Below are 16,672 nucleotides of genomic sequence, written 5' to 3'. Positions count from 1 at the left end.
ACTTGTTTTGCATTAATATTGCTTCATATAATCATAAGCATGCAAAATGTTAAAATTTCAACGCACATACAGAATAAAACCAAGTTCTAATAGAAAGACTCCTCATATTTCAAGGTCACAGACTTGATTCAGTCTCCATCAAAACCAGTGAGATTCCTCCCACAGTGCCCAGCAGCCTTGGGACTAGGCCTTAATAAGAGACAACAAAACATCGTGCTTTATGGCGCAGGAACACACAGAAAGTACACTTGAGTATATACACTAGATACCTAGTGCAACTTTTGCATTGTGTATCTTAAAACAGTTGCATTTTAGCCAGTAAAAAGACAATCACCAAGCTGACACTGCATGCTGTGCCAAACTAGGCTGTATGACAAAAAACCAACACCCATTCAGAGACATTCACGTTGTGACTGTTGACTAGTGAACGGCTTTGAACGAAGCTTAACAATGCATCCACTTGAACCCAGAGACAAATCGGCAAGGCAAAGAAAGCTGCATTAGTACAACACCCTGATTGATTTTAGATGTGCTCTGGATGACTTTGAAGGCAGGATATCATCTCTCGGACAGGCTTCCCTTTGTAGCAGATTTGGTACACGGCAGTGAATAGCGGAAACCTGAGGAAACAGGGTGGGGAAAGCAAACACAGCGTAAGTTTGTTCTGTAACATTTTCTTAATTGAAAGAAATAGTAGAGGGAGATGAAAAGAGAGCAAGGGAAGAGAGAGAAACTGAAAAATCAATTTCTTTTAGTATACATCAAGCACTAACGCTGGGCTGAAAAGCACTGGATAAATACAGAATCTATATGCATCTCTAAAATGAGTCACTCTTGGAAGCCTAGCTAGCCATAATGGAGCCTGCAACATTCATTATGTATGGCACAACCACTAAGTGATCTAAAAAAGTAAAAAAATTATACAAACTCGAATTCTTATAGCCTTACTTATCTATGGTTTAAAAGGAAGATTGACACATGAGTTATGCATTGTCTCTGAGCAGTAATTTGATAATACAACACAAAGAGACCCAAGAAGAAACTGAAGGTCAAGTTTTTAATAAGAATCCAAAATTAAACAGGGATTTTGAAACACTAACTTCCAACTCTTCTTTTTTCCTTTCTAAAGTTGGCCATGTTTCCAACAACTCCAAAATTACTTAGACTTCTCTGATAATCTGAAGGCTTGTTCCAGCCAAGACACTTTACAGAAATTTGTATTTACTTTCCATCCATCCTCCCGGACAGTGACAACCAGAACAAGTCCCATTTTCATACAGAGCCTGCTGAATTTCAGGCATTAATTAACTATTCACCAAAGTAAACATGCCTTTTCAGTGTGGCCTTTTAGAAAGACAAATTTTGACTAAACACAATATGTTATTTTGACTGAAATTAAAAATAAGGAGCACTGGATATAGTTGATTTCTGAGCGATTCAGAATAGATCTGAACTAGGACTTCCTCCTCAGGAAAGCAGCCCCATCAGTCACTCTAAAGCTTTATCTGTAACACACAAACGCAGCATCGAGTAGAACCCCCAACAGGCACCGAGCGCCGTACATGCTCGCCCACACACCCCGCGATCTTGTGTTACACTGAACTAACTCTGGTGCCACCACAAAGCTTGGAACTAGACTCCTCAAACCAGAGGACACAAGAGAAGCCACGAGCCATTCAGGACTACCATTACAGCACAGTAACTACTGCATCCCCAGGGGCAGGATTTGCACTTGGCCGAATGCACTACTGGAGAAAATAAAGCAGGGGAATAGATGTGCTTGTGAATTCAGTTCACCATTTCTATGGCTTTTCTTGCAAATGCTCAGTTCAAAACTATAGAATTTAATTTGTATCTGGAACATTTTAATGTCCTCCTATAGAATGCGTGTCCACTTATTTCAATTTGTCTTTGTGAAGAACAAAATAAAAATAGCAGCAACAGCAAAAACTATTTCAGGTCCATCTAACTGACTTTATTTTTGGTTTTAGTTCATCAGTGGAACCAAAATTAGCACAAGTCACATACCCGCTCTTTCAGACCCAATGTTACACTGCCTAGGTTGCAAAATCGTTACTGGGAGACATGCAGAAAAGGAACGTACACAAAGATTTTTGCATTTATTAACAAGGTTCATGTATTACTCTGCGTAATACATTGGGCCGGGGTGGGGCTGAATTTGCTTTCATCACAAAAAGGAAAAGGGCATTCACAAATTTAACATCACACCATCAGCTTTATCTACAGCAAAATTCTTCTGAGGTTCTGTTAATTTCTCTGCGTTTCTAACTGGGGATTAAGTTACTCTTATTACAGTGATTTTAGTTCTGGCTATTATTCTCATGAAGATATCAACACCGAATATTCAGAAAGACTTATGGAGATAAAAAAAGGGGAGTATGCAGAATTTGGTTCATCTGTTTTTACGTACTTTTCCAGCATTCCTTTCTGCTTGAGGATGCGATATACTTCTGCAGAAGTCTGTGGTCCTTGCAGTTTCTGACCATTCAACATTTCTTTCTCCAATTCTTCAATAGACTAAACCACAGAGGGGAAAAAAATTCAAAACCAACAACAAAAGGAATAAAAGGTGAACTATGATAAAGTTTTCATAAGCCTGACAACATCATGCGGACGGAAAAAACATAAACATGTTACTGAGGGATTTTCCTTTCTCAAAAGTGACCTTGAGTGAGTATATATAATATTATCCTACACTGCTGTTTGACGAGAATATTTCAAATCTGCGTCTCCCAACACCTTATCTCTCCAGTTTGTTTTTTTTAAAACACCCCTCCTTTTTAACACCTTCCCACTCATTCCAGCCTTGTAACATTCAAAAATGAGAGGAAAGACAAAGGTGTCCCCTTGCCTCAGTACAGCTAGCATGTCTCACAGAACTGTGCCATTACTCCAAGAAACCAGGAGTGCCAGTGCTCGCAACAATGGATTTCACCCCGTGGGTAAGGTACCTTTCCGGTTTTAACAAACGCTTCTGCTACACGTCGATTCCGGCCTCCATAACATGTTGTGATGAGATCTGCAACTCCACAGCTTTCCAGGAAAGTGGCAGTAGACACCTGTCCTTTGCAAAAAATTCGGGCAAAGGCAATCATCTCCATTAGGCCAAGGCGAATAACAGCAGCTTTGGTATTGTCACCGCAGCAAAGGCCGTCACAAAAGCCAGCTCCTACCGCTACTATATTCTAATGAGAAGAGAAGAGAAAAAAAAAGGGAAACGAGTCAATTATTGCTTACAGTATCCTAGAAGACACCGAAAACCAGGGTGCAGATATTCTTAAGAACTGCAAATACTTTACTAGTACAAGAGTAGGTTATTGTTTCGGAGGGTTTTTTTTTGGTTTGGAAATTTTGAGGTCTACAAGACAACCTTTTAAAAAAGAGCGGGAAAAAAGATCACAAGTCTTACATTACTACGTACTTCCAAGGATAAAAGCATAGATAAAGTTAACTAGTTGCCCCAGAGGCTCTGGAGCAATAATTATTAACTCTCTAAGAACAAACAGGTTACACTACACCTAAATGAAGTTTTACCTAGATTGAGCTGTTCCTCCCCTGAGGTAGCGACAGAGTTAGACCGATATCCCACAGTCCTTTTATTCATATTTTCTTTATGATTAAAGTAATACTGAATCTAAGAAACACTTCTTGACTTCCATGTTGATATGCTAAGGGGCCAAATTCAACCAAACTAATATTATTCAGCCCTTTTAAGTGTGCAGTTGTTATAACAGTAATAGTCAAGGATTCCCATAAGGTATTCATGACACAGGAAATTATCTCCTAAGTAAAATTTTTTTTTTAATGCATGTTTTGTTTTGTTTTTTTTCCTTAGACCTGGTGACAATCTTCTACAAAGAATATATTGTTTCTTCATGAACATCCAGCTCTACAGTCGCTTCTTTGGTTTACGAACATAGAGATTAGTTGAGAGACATGCGAGTGAAGTGACTATAAAAGCCATTTTCTGGCCTAGGAGTCAGATACTAGCCATGGTCAATTTGCCCCTAGTGAAAAACAAGAACCTACCAGAACCCTCCAAAAGAGCTGGCATACTGACAAAGCAAAGAAGGAAGCAATGGATGTAGTAATACCTTCCTGCACACAACAGCAGCAGCACTGACCTTAACAGAAACCACAGGAAAACCAACATTATATGACATGTCATGTGGCACCTGAGGCAGGGGAAAAAAAGAAACCATAAAAAAACCCAAACCAACCAGCCAAATCGACTTTAACTGTTGCTAATGAAACAGCAACAGTTGGAAGTTGCTAATGAAAACAACAAACTGATTAACAAGGCAGCTGCAGTGCTGTGTGGCCAGTCGTGGCCAGATGACTGAATCAAATGAGGTCAGAGAATGAAACGTTGCTCCTTGAGCAGCTAGCTGAGGTCTAAAGGTGACCTTAAGAATTGCAGACAGATATTTTGGCATCAGACCTAAAGAAGCAAAAGACAATCAGACTTTTAAAGAGGGTACTTTACATCATCTTGGCTTAAATCGTGGCTGCGGTGACTCAGTCAAGGTATGTTTTCCTCAGATGCCTCTCCCAGAACAACTTCCACTATTTGTTCATTTGGTTGCAAAGCAAGAGGAAGTCAAACAGGTATTTAAGATGTTTTCAGATGGGATAACCTATTTAAATGTAATTTCCACATATGTGAAGTCTGCAAGTGCTCCGATAAAAAGACTTTTGAACAACTTCTAAACTTTTCCATGTACTTCTTGAACATCCCAATACTAAAGCTTCCCCTTTCCTCCCAACTCTGCCTGCTTTGACTTTTCTTTCCACTTTGAAACCGCCTACCTGATTATAATTTACAGTATGATTTGTCTACTTCTTTGTTTACCAAACAAAAAGTATAGTATTTTGTTGTCTACTTCCACCTTTGGCAATGTTGGTCTTTGGAGCAATAGAAATATTGTTTTAAGCAAGTCATACTAAGACTAGTTACGTCTGAGGAAATGAGGTATAGAAGGGAAGTTGTGAGTCTGAATAACTAAGCTCCTCATTTGCACAATGTCCCCATTGTATGTTCTTACACATAGGTGGCAAATAATGAGGAAACAAGACAACTGATTATGCTCCAGAACACACCCCCACGCCTAGGAGACTATTGTATCCTGGTCTACATAACCCTGAGGCTGCAACTATGAATTAACAAAGTCTACCATCTGGTTTCAGTTAAATCCTTGAAGAATTTATGACAACTCTCTCAAGTCCAACATACTGTACAGAAACTAGTTACACCACAGTGCAAGTTACACCTTAATGAAAGACAAGCCACTTCTTTTAAAGACAAAACACCGACAAAAAAACACCAAAACAGCCAAACACAAAACTTGAGACTGAGTCATCTTTCAGTAAAACCAAAACAGCCTGCTTGGTACTTGAAATCTCTGGGTGCAGGCACTAAGCTGAGTTTGTTGCAGAAAGCTGCATAAGCAAAACTCAACGCACAAGAGCCTGATGGCACCAGCACTACAGCAATCCTCAGAGAAGCAGACGAGGTCAGGAGAATCACTCACTTCTCTGGCAAAAACATCCTTCTGTATTTGACACAGTTGATCCTGAACACTGCTGCTAACAAAGTCTGCACCTGAAGCTACAAGAGTTCCTGCAAATGCAATGGGTACACATCTGGGCGAGGGGAGACAGCTCATGTTTCCATGAGCTCAAAGACCGACTGTATCTGCATACACAATGTAGGGGTCTGAAAGCCCACTAAGCAAGGACAGCTTTAGCCTACAGACAAAGCTATTATTCCAAAGGTTCAAATATGCTGTCACAACAACCCCAAAATGAGTGCAACACAATGTTCCTCTTGGCCCGAGGGATTCAAAGCGGTCAAAACCACTTCATGCTTGAGCAAATGCATTTCCCCTATCTTAGCATCAACAGCTTTTTACATTAAAGCATGCATCCTGTAGGCAAGATGCACAAAGTGTTTTTATATTGCATATGGTTTTAAAATACTAAAATATTTTACACTAACAGGAGAGTCTTATACTGGTCTAGTATTCAGCAGGTAGTGTTAGTCCTAGTTACTCTAGAGCATGAGCAAGGACTAGATTCAGTTATTTTATCACCAGGATAAGTGAAGCTATGCTCCAGAAAAGAAATGCTGATGCCAGGCAGTCCTCACAGTATTTGTCAAAACAAATGAGGAAAAGCATCTTTTACTTGCACACAACCTGCTACAAACATGCTAGAGAGGTCACAAATGAAAGGTCAAGACATGACTGAGAAACCAAGGCTAACAAGTCTGCAGACTGTGCTGACAGATTGCTCTCTTAGACAGTCAGTGCTCAGAAATACCCCATTTACAGTCCCACTCTGTCTACACTGAGTTTGTGGAGCACTCATGAAGACAGCTTCAGAAGCCAGTGCTCAGGCCACCATTATTTCTCCCTAATTAAATCGATCATTAGAGCACTAAGCAGAACTGTTAATTCACCTGAGATGTCCAGCCTTCCCTGAGGTGGTGTCACAGCTCAGCAGAGCCTGCTTTCCCTCCTTCTTACACATGAACTCAGCTCATGTCACGGCTGAGAGAGGTCAAACAAAGACTCAACAAATTAAAGACAGTATCAGCAAGACCGTCAGAGAGGTTAAGCACAAAATGCATGCTTGCTCCTGGCAAACTTTCATGTATAACATGGATTTCATTTACATTTAATTTCAGGAAAGAGCAAGTACCATCATCAACTTTTACAGTACCTAGACTGACTACCTAACAGTAACTGCCATAAACACACTTTGCAAAACCAGCCTTGTAAGTAATAATGCTTGGCTACATAACCTGGCAAACACTCATCAGAATCCAGGAGCACATCCCCATGTATGCGCAGCTGCACAATCTGCTCTCGTCATGGTATCATAACCTTTAAGTGCTTCCTGGGAAGGCTCCTTCATTGTCCGACAAATGACAGCTGGGGCTTGCAGGTGGCTTTGAGTCAGCCTGCCTGTAAAGCCAACAGGACACCTTGAAGCTGAACTACCCAAATATGAAGTTCACTAATTTCTGACCTTAATCCTTAGAACAGGTCAGCAAATAGAACCGCAGAATCATAGAATGTTTTGGAATGGAAGGGACCTTTAAAGGTCGTCTAGTCCAACCCCCCTGCAGCAGAAGGAACACCTAACTAGAAGAGGTTGCCTCACCCAATCTGACCTTGAATGTCTCCAGGGATGGGGCTTCCACCACCTCTCTGGGCAATATGTGCCAGTGTTTCACCACCCTCGTTGTAAAAAATTTCTTCCTTACATCCAGTCTACATCTACCCTCTTTTAGTTTAAAACCGTGACCTCTTGTCCTTTTGTGTATATCACAAATCAATGTGAAACGTGCCTCAATCCTCAAAAGAAAAAGGTCCTAACAGAGAAGAACAAGCCAAACACGTTTTGTTCCTACGGCCAACGAGTTATTGTGGACAGATGTTCTTCCCCAGTATCACCAGATTTTGTAAAGTGACTGCCACTGCCTATTCAGCCAGTCTCTGAGCTGGCATGTGACTGCAGTTTCATGGTGCAGACTGCTCTACTTAGTATATCTCCATCAGCCCATTGTCACAAAAAATAAATACAGCAAATTAAATGGATACTCAATATATATGCATATATATATATGCATATCTATATAAAAAACAATCAAGCACATGTTCTTTTATGATCACCCAGCTGCAATACCCATTACTACAGTCTGAATTCAAATACACTTCAAAAACTAAATTTCAAATCTAAAATTATCATTATCGTAAGGGAAAACTGTGCTCAGAGCACTCAGTTATCCTTCTGTATTTTTTTCCAAGCTTTAGGCAACTATCCAAATTGAAAATCTTCCCTGCTTAGAAAAGTTTGCAGAAATTAAGAGTGAGGTAAGCATAGACTTTTAACAAGTTCTAGTCTATTATATCAGAAATACCAGAAAAGTCTCCTTCCCAAGCTGGTATTTAAAGAGAAACGCAAAATCTGGGAGAATATGCTATTTTTCATCCTTTAAATATAATACAGGAGTTGCTTTTACTGTTTCCACATCCATAAAGACAGTCTGAGTTGGCACGTGTGCCTCCCTACCTCCATCCTCTAAGCTGCAGTTTGCAGTGACGCTGCTGACATTTTGAGTTGGCGCTGCTACAGAGCAGAACTGCTCTTTTTATACTTGTGTCTTCACACAACATGACATTGTCATCTTCTGAAACAGGAATTTCCTCCTTCCAGCAAGTTAAATAATGCTAATTTTTGCTATTTTTTTTCATAAAGTAACTTTCCAAGCTTAATAAATTAACTGTCAGCTGACAGAAGCTATACTTGAAATTTTCCCCTAAAAATGATCACATGAAAAGAAGTTTACTTTTCACAGTTTTTGTTACAAATCTTATCAGATTATCATAAAAAAAGCAAAGGCTGAGCAGATTTCAAAGAAAAATGCATCTGTAGAACTTCTTGACTAATTTCATGGGTCTGTAGACAGGGATTTCTTTCCTGACAGCCTCGTACATCACCACAGCATTTTAAAGCAATGGCTGGGGAGCCAAATTACAAGCTCCACAATCTTGAGGAATTGTTGTAAGTACAGTAGCTCGAAAGCATGTTACACCAAAATGTGCCCCATCAACCCATGACCTCCCTCTTCTCATGACTTCCAGTATGTCGGTTCTCAAGAAAAAAATATCAAGAAAATCAGTATGCCAAAAAAGATGTCATTAAAGCTATCAATCTACTTCCTGTTGAGCAGGAATCAGAATTCCTTAGCTTAAAGATATCATTCACTGCCATGGTAGCTTTGCAAATGAATGGGGTATTTTATACATAATTTCAACAATTATGTTGAAATACATACCAATACAAACCAATTATCCAAAACATAATAAAAAAGCCAAATAACCTACTAAACCACTACAGTCATCAGAAATTATTCCATGCTAGATACCAAGTAACATGAACTACAGCACTAATGGCCAGGGTGTCAAGCAACTTAGACCTTCCTTTCACAAAGGGCCTGTAAATTAACCTGAAAAAAAATCGCAATAAGAGTATGTTTAAGCCCGCCTTTGCTTCCTGTCAGCATCAATGTTGTTACCAAAAGAATTCCACGTGAGTAACTGAACAGAATAACTTTTTTCCTATCCAGTTGGTTTCTGCACGTGGTTATCTACACAAACCTTATGCAGCGTACATCCACAGATTGGACGTTAGGAAGAAGTTCTTCCCCATGAGGGTGGTGAGACACTGGAACAGGTTGCCCAGAGAGGGGGTGGAAGCCCTAACCCTGGAATTTTTTAAGGCCAGGCTGGACGGGGCTCTGGGCAATGTGGTCTAGTGGGGGATGTCCGTGCCCATGGCGGGGGGGTTGGAACTAGATGATCTTTAAGGTCCCTTCCAACCCTGACAATTCTATGATTCTATGAAAATGTAAAAAATAAGGGTGCTCACGTTGTGTAAGTCAATAAAGAGGAGAATAGCTTTGCCAACAGACACAAACGATTGGCGTCAACTTCTTTCTTTCTATTTGAGAACACAGTTGTACGAAGAAAAAGGGAACTAAAATGGATTTAGAAAAACGTTGACCAGTTAGATGAAAACAGGTTTTACTACTGTGTGAAAGACGTAGGAAGAGAACTTGGGAGATGGTGAGACAAAGGTCTGAAAGCCAACTCTCAGAACATGTTGCTTCGTAATTTCTCATCTGGTTCCTCTGGAAACGCTACAAAGCAGTTTTATATACTACATAAAGCACAATAAATGCAATCAATTAAATGAAAACACTCTTCATTTTCAACAAGGATCACTGTTTCACCCGTGTACCAACCACAGCCTTACCTTCAAAGCACCACAAAGCTCAACTGTATCTGCATCGTCTACTACAGTTATTCGGAAGTTCGGAGTCTGCAAGAGTTCTTTGAAGAGAAGGCCGTTTTCCAAGATTTTGCTGCCTGTCGAGAGAAAAAAAAGAAGGGTAAAAAAATGGCTAATTTGTTTGGGTGTTATTTAAATCTTTCCATGGCAAGCTGAAATACTTAAAAGCAGAGATAATGTTCTATCTTATCCTAAACAGACTCCTGTGTTACATGACTACAGATGTGTCAATGCCAGTTAAAAGCTCTGCACTGAGTTACTCTGGACTTCTTAACTCATTCTCTGCTCAGCAACAGATTGCACACAACAATTTCATTAATTCTTTACACTCTTTTCTCATCATTCTCTTCTAAAACAACAGTTGATAATAAAGCAAAGATTAAATAAAATATAGCAGGTGTAATTCTACCGATTATTTTTAAGGCCTGCATTCCAGAAAAACACTTACTGATAAAGGCATATCACGATGTTTAATTAATCGAGTATGCTCCCATTGACAAATGTTTCTAAGCATTAAAAGGTATTTCAATCATTCAGAAACAAGTTCAGTGGAAAAGCTGTTAATGAAAGGTAACAAAGATAAAAATGCACAAAACTGTGAAAATTAACACTGAAAAAATAACATGAACACTTTGCTACTATGTATGAATATGCACACACATACACACCTACCTAGACACTGTGAAATCCAAGACCAGGCACATCTTTTTGTTGCAAAAGTATGCACAAATCCACACAGCACTAAAATCACATCTAGCTTTTGAGGGAACTAATTATTTCGAGACATTAAAATAAGATAATGATACCTTAAAAAAACCTGACCCAAACATGCATAAAGGTATCATCTGTGATCGTAACATCTGGACTAGCACATCTAATCATTTATATGGATAAAGCCATGCAGATGGAAGAAAAATCTTCAGCAGAGTAATAAAATAAAGCAGTTTGTAACATAGAGGGTGATAAAAACCACGCTTAGGATTTCACCTGCTAAGGTCACAATACTAGTGAGACTAGGTAAAATTGTACTCCTCCCTCTCCCTCTATTCCTGCTATGGTCCTAATATTTTTGGAAGTGTAAACATCCTAGAAAATTCAACATTCAAAATAAGAATTCAACAGTTTCTGGCAACAGCCAGCTAATGTTGAAAACAATAAAATTTGAGCTATTTGTTGTGCAACTGTGAGGACAGGAGCATATTTTATTAAATGCTATTACTCAGAACGGTACCTATTGTGGTTTCACAAAATTTCTCTGCTGCCACCTCATTGGCAATGTTGGCTCCCATCAGCACACTGATGTCTATTCCCATCTTCTCTCGAATAATGTCAGAGATCAGCTTGAGTCCCTCTGGGCCTTCGTCTATTCCCTGCAGCCAACATTAAATAGAATTACTAAAAAGGTCATTCATTAGACAGAGTAGAGAAGAAAGCACATCACAATCGGTCTTGTCCATGGGTGGGAAGCACAACAAAGCCTACTCAGATAGAGGCTGAAGATGACAGACTTGTCACACGTGAAACTTCTGCTATCATTGTGACCTCTCCCAGCTGTTCTTTCATAGGACGTAGCACCTTAAGAGTTAGGACTAAACTCGAGAGGATTGTGACAGCTTTTATTCCACCAAATATTTTATTCCAGCTCAACCAAAGCTCTGACTCTAAAAAGCACTAAATATGCAGCTTTGTTAGTTCAGAATCTCAGCTGCTTGCTGTCAGTGTAGCCTTACTGAAACCAGAGAGGCATCACCAATCCATCAGCTGTGAATCAGGGTTGCACTTGGATTTGAAAATGCACCAAAATTCACAGAATGGCATCCCAATAACTTGTTTTGTGAAGAGGTATCTCAACTGAAATATCGGAGATAGATTTCCTTGGGTATAATCCCAACAACAGTTTGCCAGTAGAAACCCAGTTTAATAATTTTGACTACTACTAGAAATGAACAGCCATTCACAGATATGTAGAAAGCTGAACAACTAAGAATAATTTAACTTCTCACATTATTTTTCATCTTTATTTATAATGCACTCTTCACAAAGCACGAAAGTAGGGGCAGAAATAGGACTTTAGAAAAGATCACCCCAGATATTAACGCAGTAAGAAAGAAAAGAGTCTGGTACCCTGAACTGCCTGAATCAAGAACTCCAAATGAGATCACTTTCTTCTCACAAAACCCTTTTCTCCTAGCCTGCTACACACAGACTCCTTTTGAGTTGGGGTGGGGTTTTTTGACTTCTCCTCAAGACTCAGTTTTATTATCAGATACTAGGCTCTGCTGGAAGATTAGACTGTAAAAAAAAGAAAAGAAAAAGACTAAAAGATGACACACCGCTAACTTGCCAAGCAATTTAGAAAGTACAGAAACAAGACACCCCACTAACGATTTTCTGAGCAGAACTGCACTTTAACTGCCAAAGTTAACACAACCCACTTCAATAGCAATAGTGTTGAGCACTAGAGACCACTAAAAATATGACTTTCATGAAATCAGCATTCACAAAGAAGCTGCAAAACTAGAGGAAAGAATGCATTGCTGCCTTTACTATTTATTTTCATTGCTGAGTTAAAACTCTGCCCTTTCTTCTTAAGTGATACTTCTAATGATGCACAGTTAGGCCTTTCCATAAAAGCTAACAGTGCTTTAAATTCTGCACCAAAAAAACCTAAGGAGCCTCAATTTCCTTCCAAAAGATACTATGTCACAATGTGACAGTGGGAAGCTGCCAAGTAATAAACTCTGCTTTGCATGACAGTTTTATTTATATTATCCTCAATACAGGCTTTTTGTTTTGTTGGGAATTTTTAATTTGCTACCGATTTGGATTTTTTTTTAAAGTGTCCTCTTTTAAAAAAAACAAACCACCACACAACAACATAGGCATTAATTAACACTCCATTAAAACCACTGGTACCCAACACACAGAGCAGTAATCCCAAGGGAACAACACAGGCCCAGATACTGACTGCTGATATGCTCACATAAATTCTTATTCACTCCACCGATTTAATGAGAGTTACTGCTATCACTAACGACATGAGAACATAAACCACATTTAGAAAATTAAAGAATAAATTTTGTCTTGAGCTTACAGAAGAAAGAAGCATAAATGGAGAACTTCAAAGCAATAAACTTACAGGCACCTAGGACAGGTATGTGAGTTTAATGCCATGCATTCAGCTCTTTTAACACTACCTTATTTTATCCTTCTACAATACAAAAAGTTTTTCTACAAAATGCAGCAAGTGCGCCTGGGAAGCATTACTTTTTCATACATGTCAGTGCTATATCAGGTCGGTGCTGACAAAACAATAGAGATTTAGCCAAACCAAATAAACACTTTTGCAGTCGTGACAGGGTTTTTTGTTCTTTTTGAGCACAGATACATAAATGTATCATCTTCCAGAAATGACAGTAAACAAGGGAATGTGTGTTGAGAAAATAGCCTACTCTCAACTAATTACAAAGCAACAACATACCAAAATCTTCCAGACCTTGTGGGGATAGCTTATTCTTTGCAGACAAACACAAAGAAAGGGAAAAAAGAAAGAAAAAAATTAAGCTCATCCACATTTAAAGTTTCCTGCAACCAAAACTACACCAGTGAAACATTTCCTGCACCTCTGTCCCCTCCTATTTCTGATGTTCAAACTGTTTTTTTTGGGCCATGCTGAACAGATTCTCTTGTTGCAATGTCATGTTTGACATGAAGAGCAACACTATCCCCCGAAATTCACGCGAAACTCCCTCAGCAGTTCTTAAAACAATCAACTCCGAGTGTGGGGTGTGTGTTAACAATCAAAGCATTATGCTTGTGCTCTGTTCTTCATCTAATGATGTGTTTGGAAACAACAAATAAAAAGATCAGGAAGCTTGGAGGTGCAAAACATATTCATTCCCCCTTTCTTTGTACGAGTCTTGTGAACAGTCTCATTTTCCTCTTCCTGCAAGCGTCGGCCTCAAGCGAGACATAACAAGCCACTAATGACCCAGACAAATTCCAATCCTACATCTAGAAAGGTTTAATAGAGCAATTGAGTGAATAATGCCAAGAAACTTTTCATATCAAATTATCGAGCTTTCTAGCTTTAGAACATTCCATGTATTTCTTATACCTTTATGAGCGTTATACCCAGTGCTTTCTTGGGTACTCGTCCTGTGATTTCATCGCAGACTTTATGAATGAACTGATGAGGAATGACAAAAACCAGTAAGTCTGCATCCTGTACAGCTTCGTTAAGGTTTGGGACAGCAACCTGTGGAGTTACAGGAGAGAAAGCTTCTTAAAATTAACACGACACACACATTACCTGATAAGTAATTTTTGGTTTATTCTGAATGCTCTAAACTGCGTTTCATTGTTGAAAATAAGCAGTAACATCAACTTCCCAGAAAAGCAAAAGAATTCAAACTTTCAAACAAGTTACGTCTTGAAAGGGGCATCTTCACAGCCGCCAGCATGATTAGTACCACGAAAACACAAAATGTTCAGTAACATTCAAACACGTACTTTGAATAAGAAAATACAAAATAAGAAACTGCATTCTCTTTCAGAAAATAATCTCAACTTCTGATAAATTATTGCATTCAGAAAAAGAGGTTCTTTACTTAGTTCCTTATACACTTAAATTTCTTCTACAGGCCTCTTACACCTACTGGTTTGCATTCCCTTTCTCTGTACTCATAGATTTTGTTTATCCTCTAAAAAAGTGACCTACTTTGAAGTCACTTGCCAGACTCCAATTTTCCTAATACTTCATGATAATCTTAAATTAACACTTGGGTTTAAAATGTAACGATCTGCTCAACCTATTGATAAAGAGAACAAACTTGAGCAAGCAGGCAGCGGACAGCAGAAACACCACACCCTTGCTGAAGGTTAGGAAATGGGATTTCAGCATTACGGTTCAAGAGAAAACTGCAACGCACAGCAACTCCTCTTCCTCCCGCCAAAAATCTCTACTGAACTGTGAGCTGCTGCAGCCTCTTACTATAATATTTTTGGGGCAAGAGTTACCACCTGCCCACTTACAATCATGTTACACTAACGCTGCTCTCAAACCACTCATGGCCCAGATTTGTGCTTGGGATTGCCCCAGCCCAGGGCAGGATCTTGCACTTGGCTTTGCTGAACCTCACGAGGTTGGCCTGGGTCCACCTCTCCAGCCTGTCAAAGTCCCTCTGGATGGCATCCCTTCCCTCCAGTGTGTCGACCGCACCACACAGCTTGGTGTCATCGGCAACCTTGCCAAGATGGCACTCGATCCCATTGTGCATGTTGCTGGCAAAAACGTTAAACAGCATCAGTCCCAATACTGACCCCTGAGGGATGCCACTTGTCACGGGTCTCCACCCAGACAATGAGCCCTTGACCACTCTTTTGAGTGTGACTGTTCAGACAATTGCTTACCCACCAAGCGGTCCATCCATCAAATCCATGTCTCTCCCACTTAGAGACAAGGATGTCATGTGGGACAGCATCAAACGCTTTGCACAAGGTGAGGCAGGTGACATCAGTTCCTCTTCCCTTATGTACCAGTGCTGTAAACCCATCATAGGCGGCCACCAAATGTCCACCTTCTGCCCTGGCAATCCACATCAGACACGTACACCTGACTGCACACAGTTGAAACACAACTGAGAACCAGATCAACTGGAAATGGCTTGCAGTTTGCCTGAAAAATACCCAGTTCTCATCCTGTAACGCTTTTTAAGTGTTTCAGAGTACTTGAAATCCCTTCAATTCTGACTGACCAGCCAGCTCCCTTCCAAAGTTGAGGCCTAATTATTTTTTTTTAATGGGTATGGTCAGAGGTATTAATCTTGCCCTTGTTTTTGGATTTGCTTCCCTGTACAGAAACTGAAGTGACATAAAAACAAAGAAAAAAAGTGCAGTGCATTGGATTTACGTACCTGCATAAATGTGTAATTTTACTCATTCAAATCTCTGATATCATTGATAAAATAGCATACAGTCTGAAATATTACAAACCCTAAAGGTGTTAACAAAACAAATTTCTATCTCCATTCAGAGCATGAGCAATATTCCCTCTGCTCTGTAACTAGAACTTTGCTTCTGAGCCTTACCACATTATCTGGCAGCTTGTATCCAGGGAGATATTTTATATTTTCATGTTCATTATTTATGATATCTGTCAGTTTTCTCCCATTAATAGTCTCCTCGAAGACCCACATCTTCACCGTGGAAGCAAACTTTTGCAATTTTTTTACATTATTGCCTATTATCTTGGCAACTGCAGAACCCCTGTAGGAAAGAAAACAACATTATTCTAGAACAAATATGGTTTTGCTCTAGAAGAAAAAGAATGCTTTTAAAATTCACAGAAATTCACAGGTTATTGTACTAGTTACTGTGTAGCATTTCTGATCTGGTAAAACAAGTGCAAAAATAGACCAGTCATCCACACCTGCTGCTTTCTCTCAGATACATCTAGAGTAGGTTGGACTGAAGCATTTACTGAAAATGTCCTTACTTATTTCGTGTGCTTAGTGGCCACCCAGTGAGTGTATGGCTTACCGTAGTTCCACAAATCAACTGGATAATATCTTCGAAGCAGTGGTAAAAGTAGCACTTTCAACTTTGAAAAATGGAAGCTTTCTTCGCTAAGATAACTGACCCACCAATTACTGCACAATATTGACGTGCATTTAAAGCCAAGGAGCATTTATATCTGCACAAGTTAAACTTTATGATTAGGCTGCCTCAAAGAATTTAACTGTTCAAACAGCATCCTCTGAATGTGCAGGCAGATAATTCCATTACCGTT

The 16,672-nt window shown here is 39.5% G+C and overlaps 1 protein-coding gene across 1 annotated transcript; it reads right to left on the bottom strand.

Annotated features, from left to right (window-relative positions):
* Positions 1-270: 270 nt before the first annotated feature.
* LOC104268421 (glycerol-3-phosphate dehydrogenase 1-like protein) lies at positions 271-16,149 on the bottom strand. Its single transcript, XM_009866276.1, has 7 exons — positions 15,972-16,149; positions 14,000-14,140; positions 11,114-11,252; positions 9,847-9,959; positions 2,973-3,206; positions 2,432-2,538; positions 271-620 (listed from the first exon to the last, which is right to left on the bottom strand). The coding sequence occupies exons 1-7, from the start codon at positions 16,077-16,079 to the stop codon at positions 524-526; spliced, it is 939 nt and encodes a 312-aa protein (XP_009864578.1). The 5' UTR covers positions 16,080-16,149; the 3' UTR covers positions 271-523.
* Positions 16,150-16,672: the final 523 nt, after the last annotated feature.

Source organism: Apaloderma vittatum, unplaced genomic scaffold, assembly GCF_000703405.1.
Source record: "Apaloderma vittatum isolate BGI_N311 unplaced genomic scaffold, ASM70340v1 scaffold5730, whole genome shotgun sequence".
Taxonomy (NCBI): domain Eukaryota; kingdom Metazoa; phylum Chordata; class Aves; order Trogoniformes; family Trogonidae; genus Apaloderma; species Apaloderma vittatum.
The sequence above is the reverse complement of the archived record's forward strand: the minus strand, read 5'-3'. Positions and strand labels throughout refer to the sequence as shown.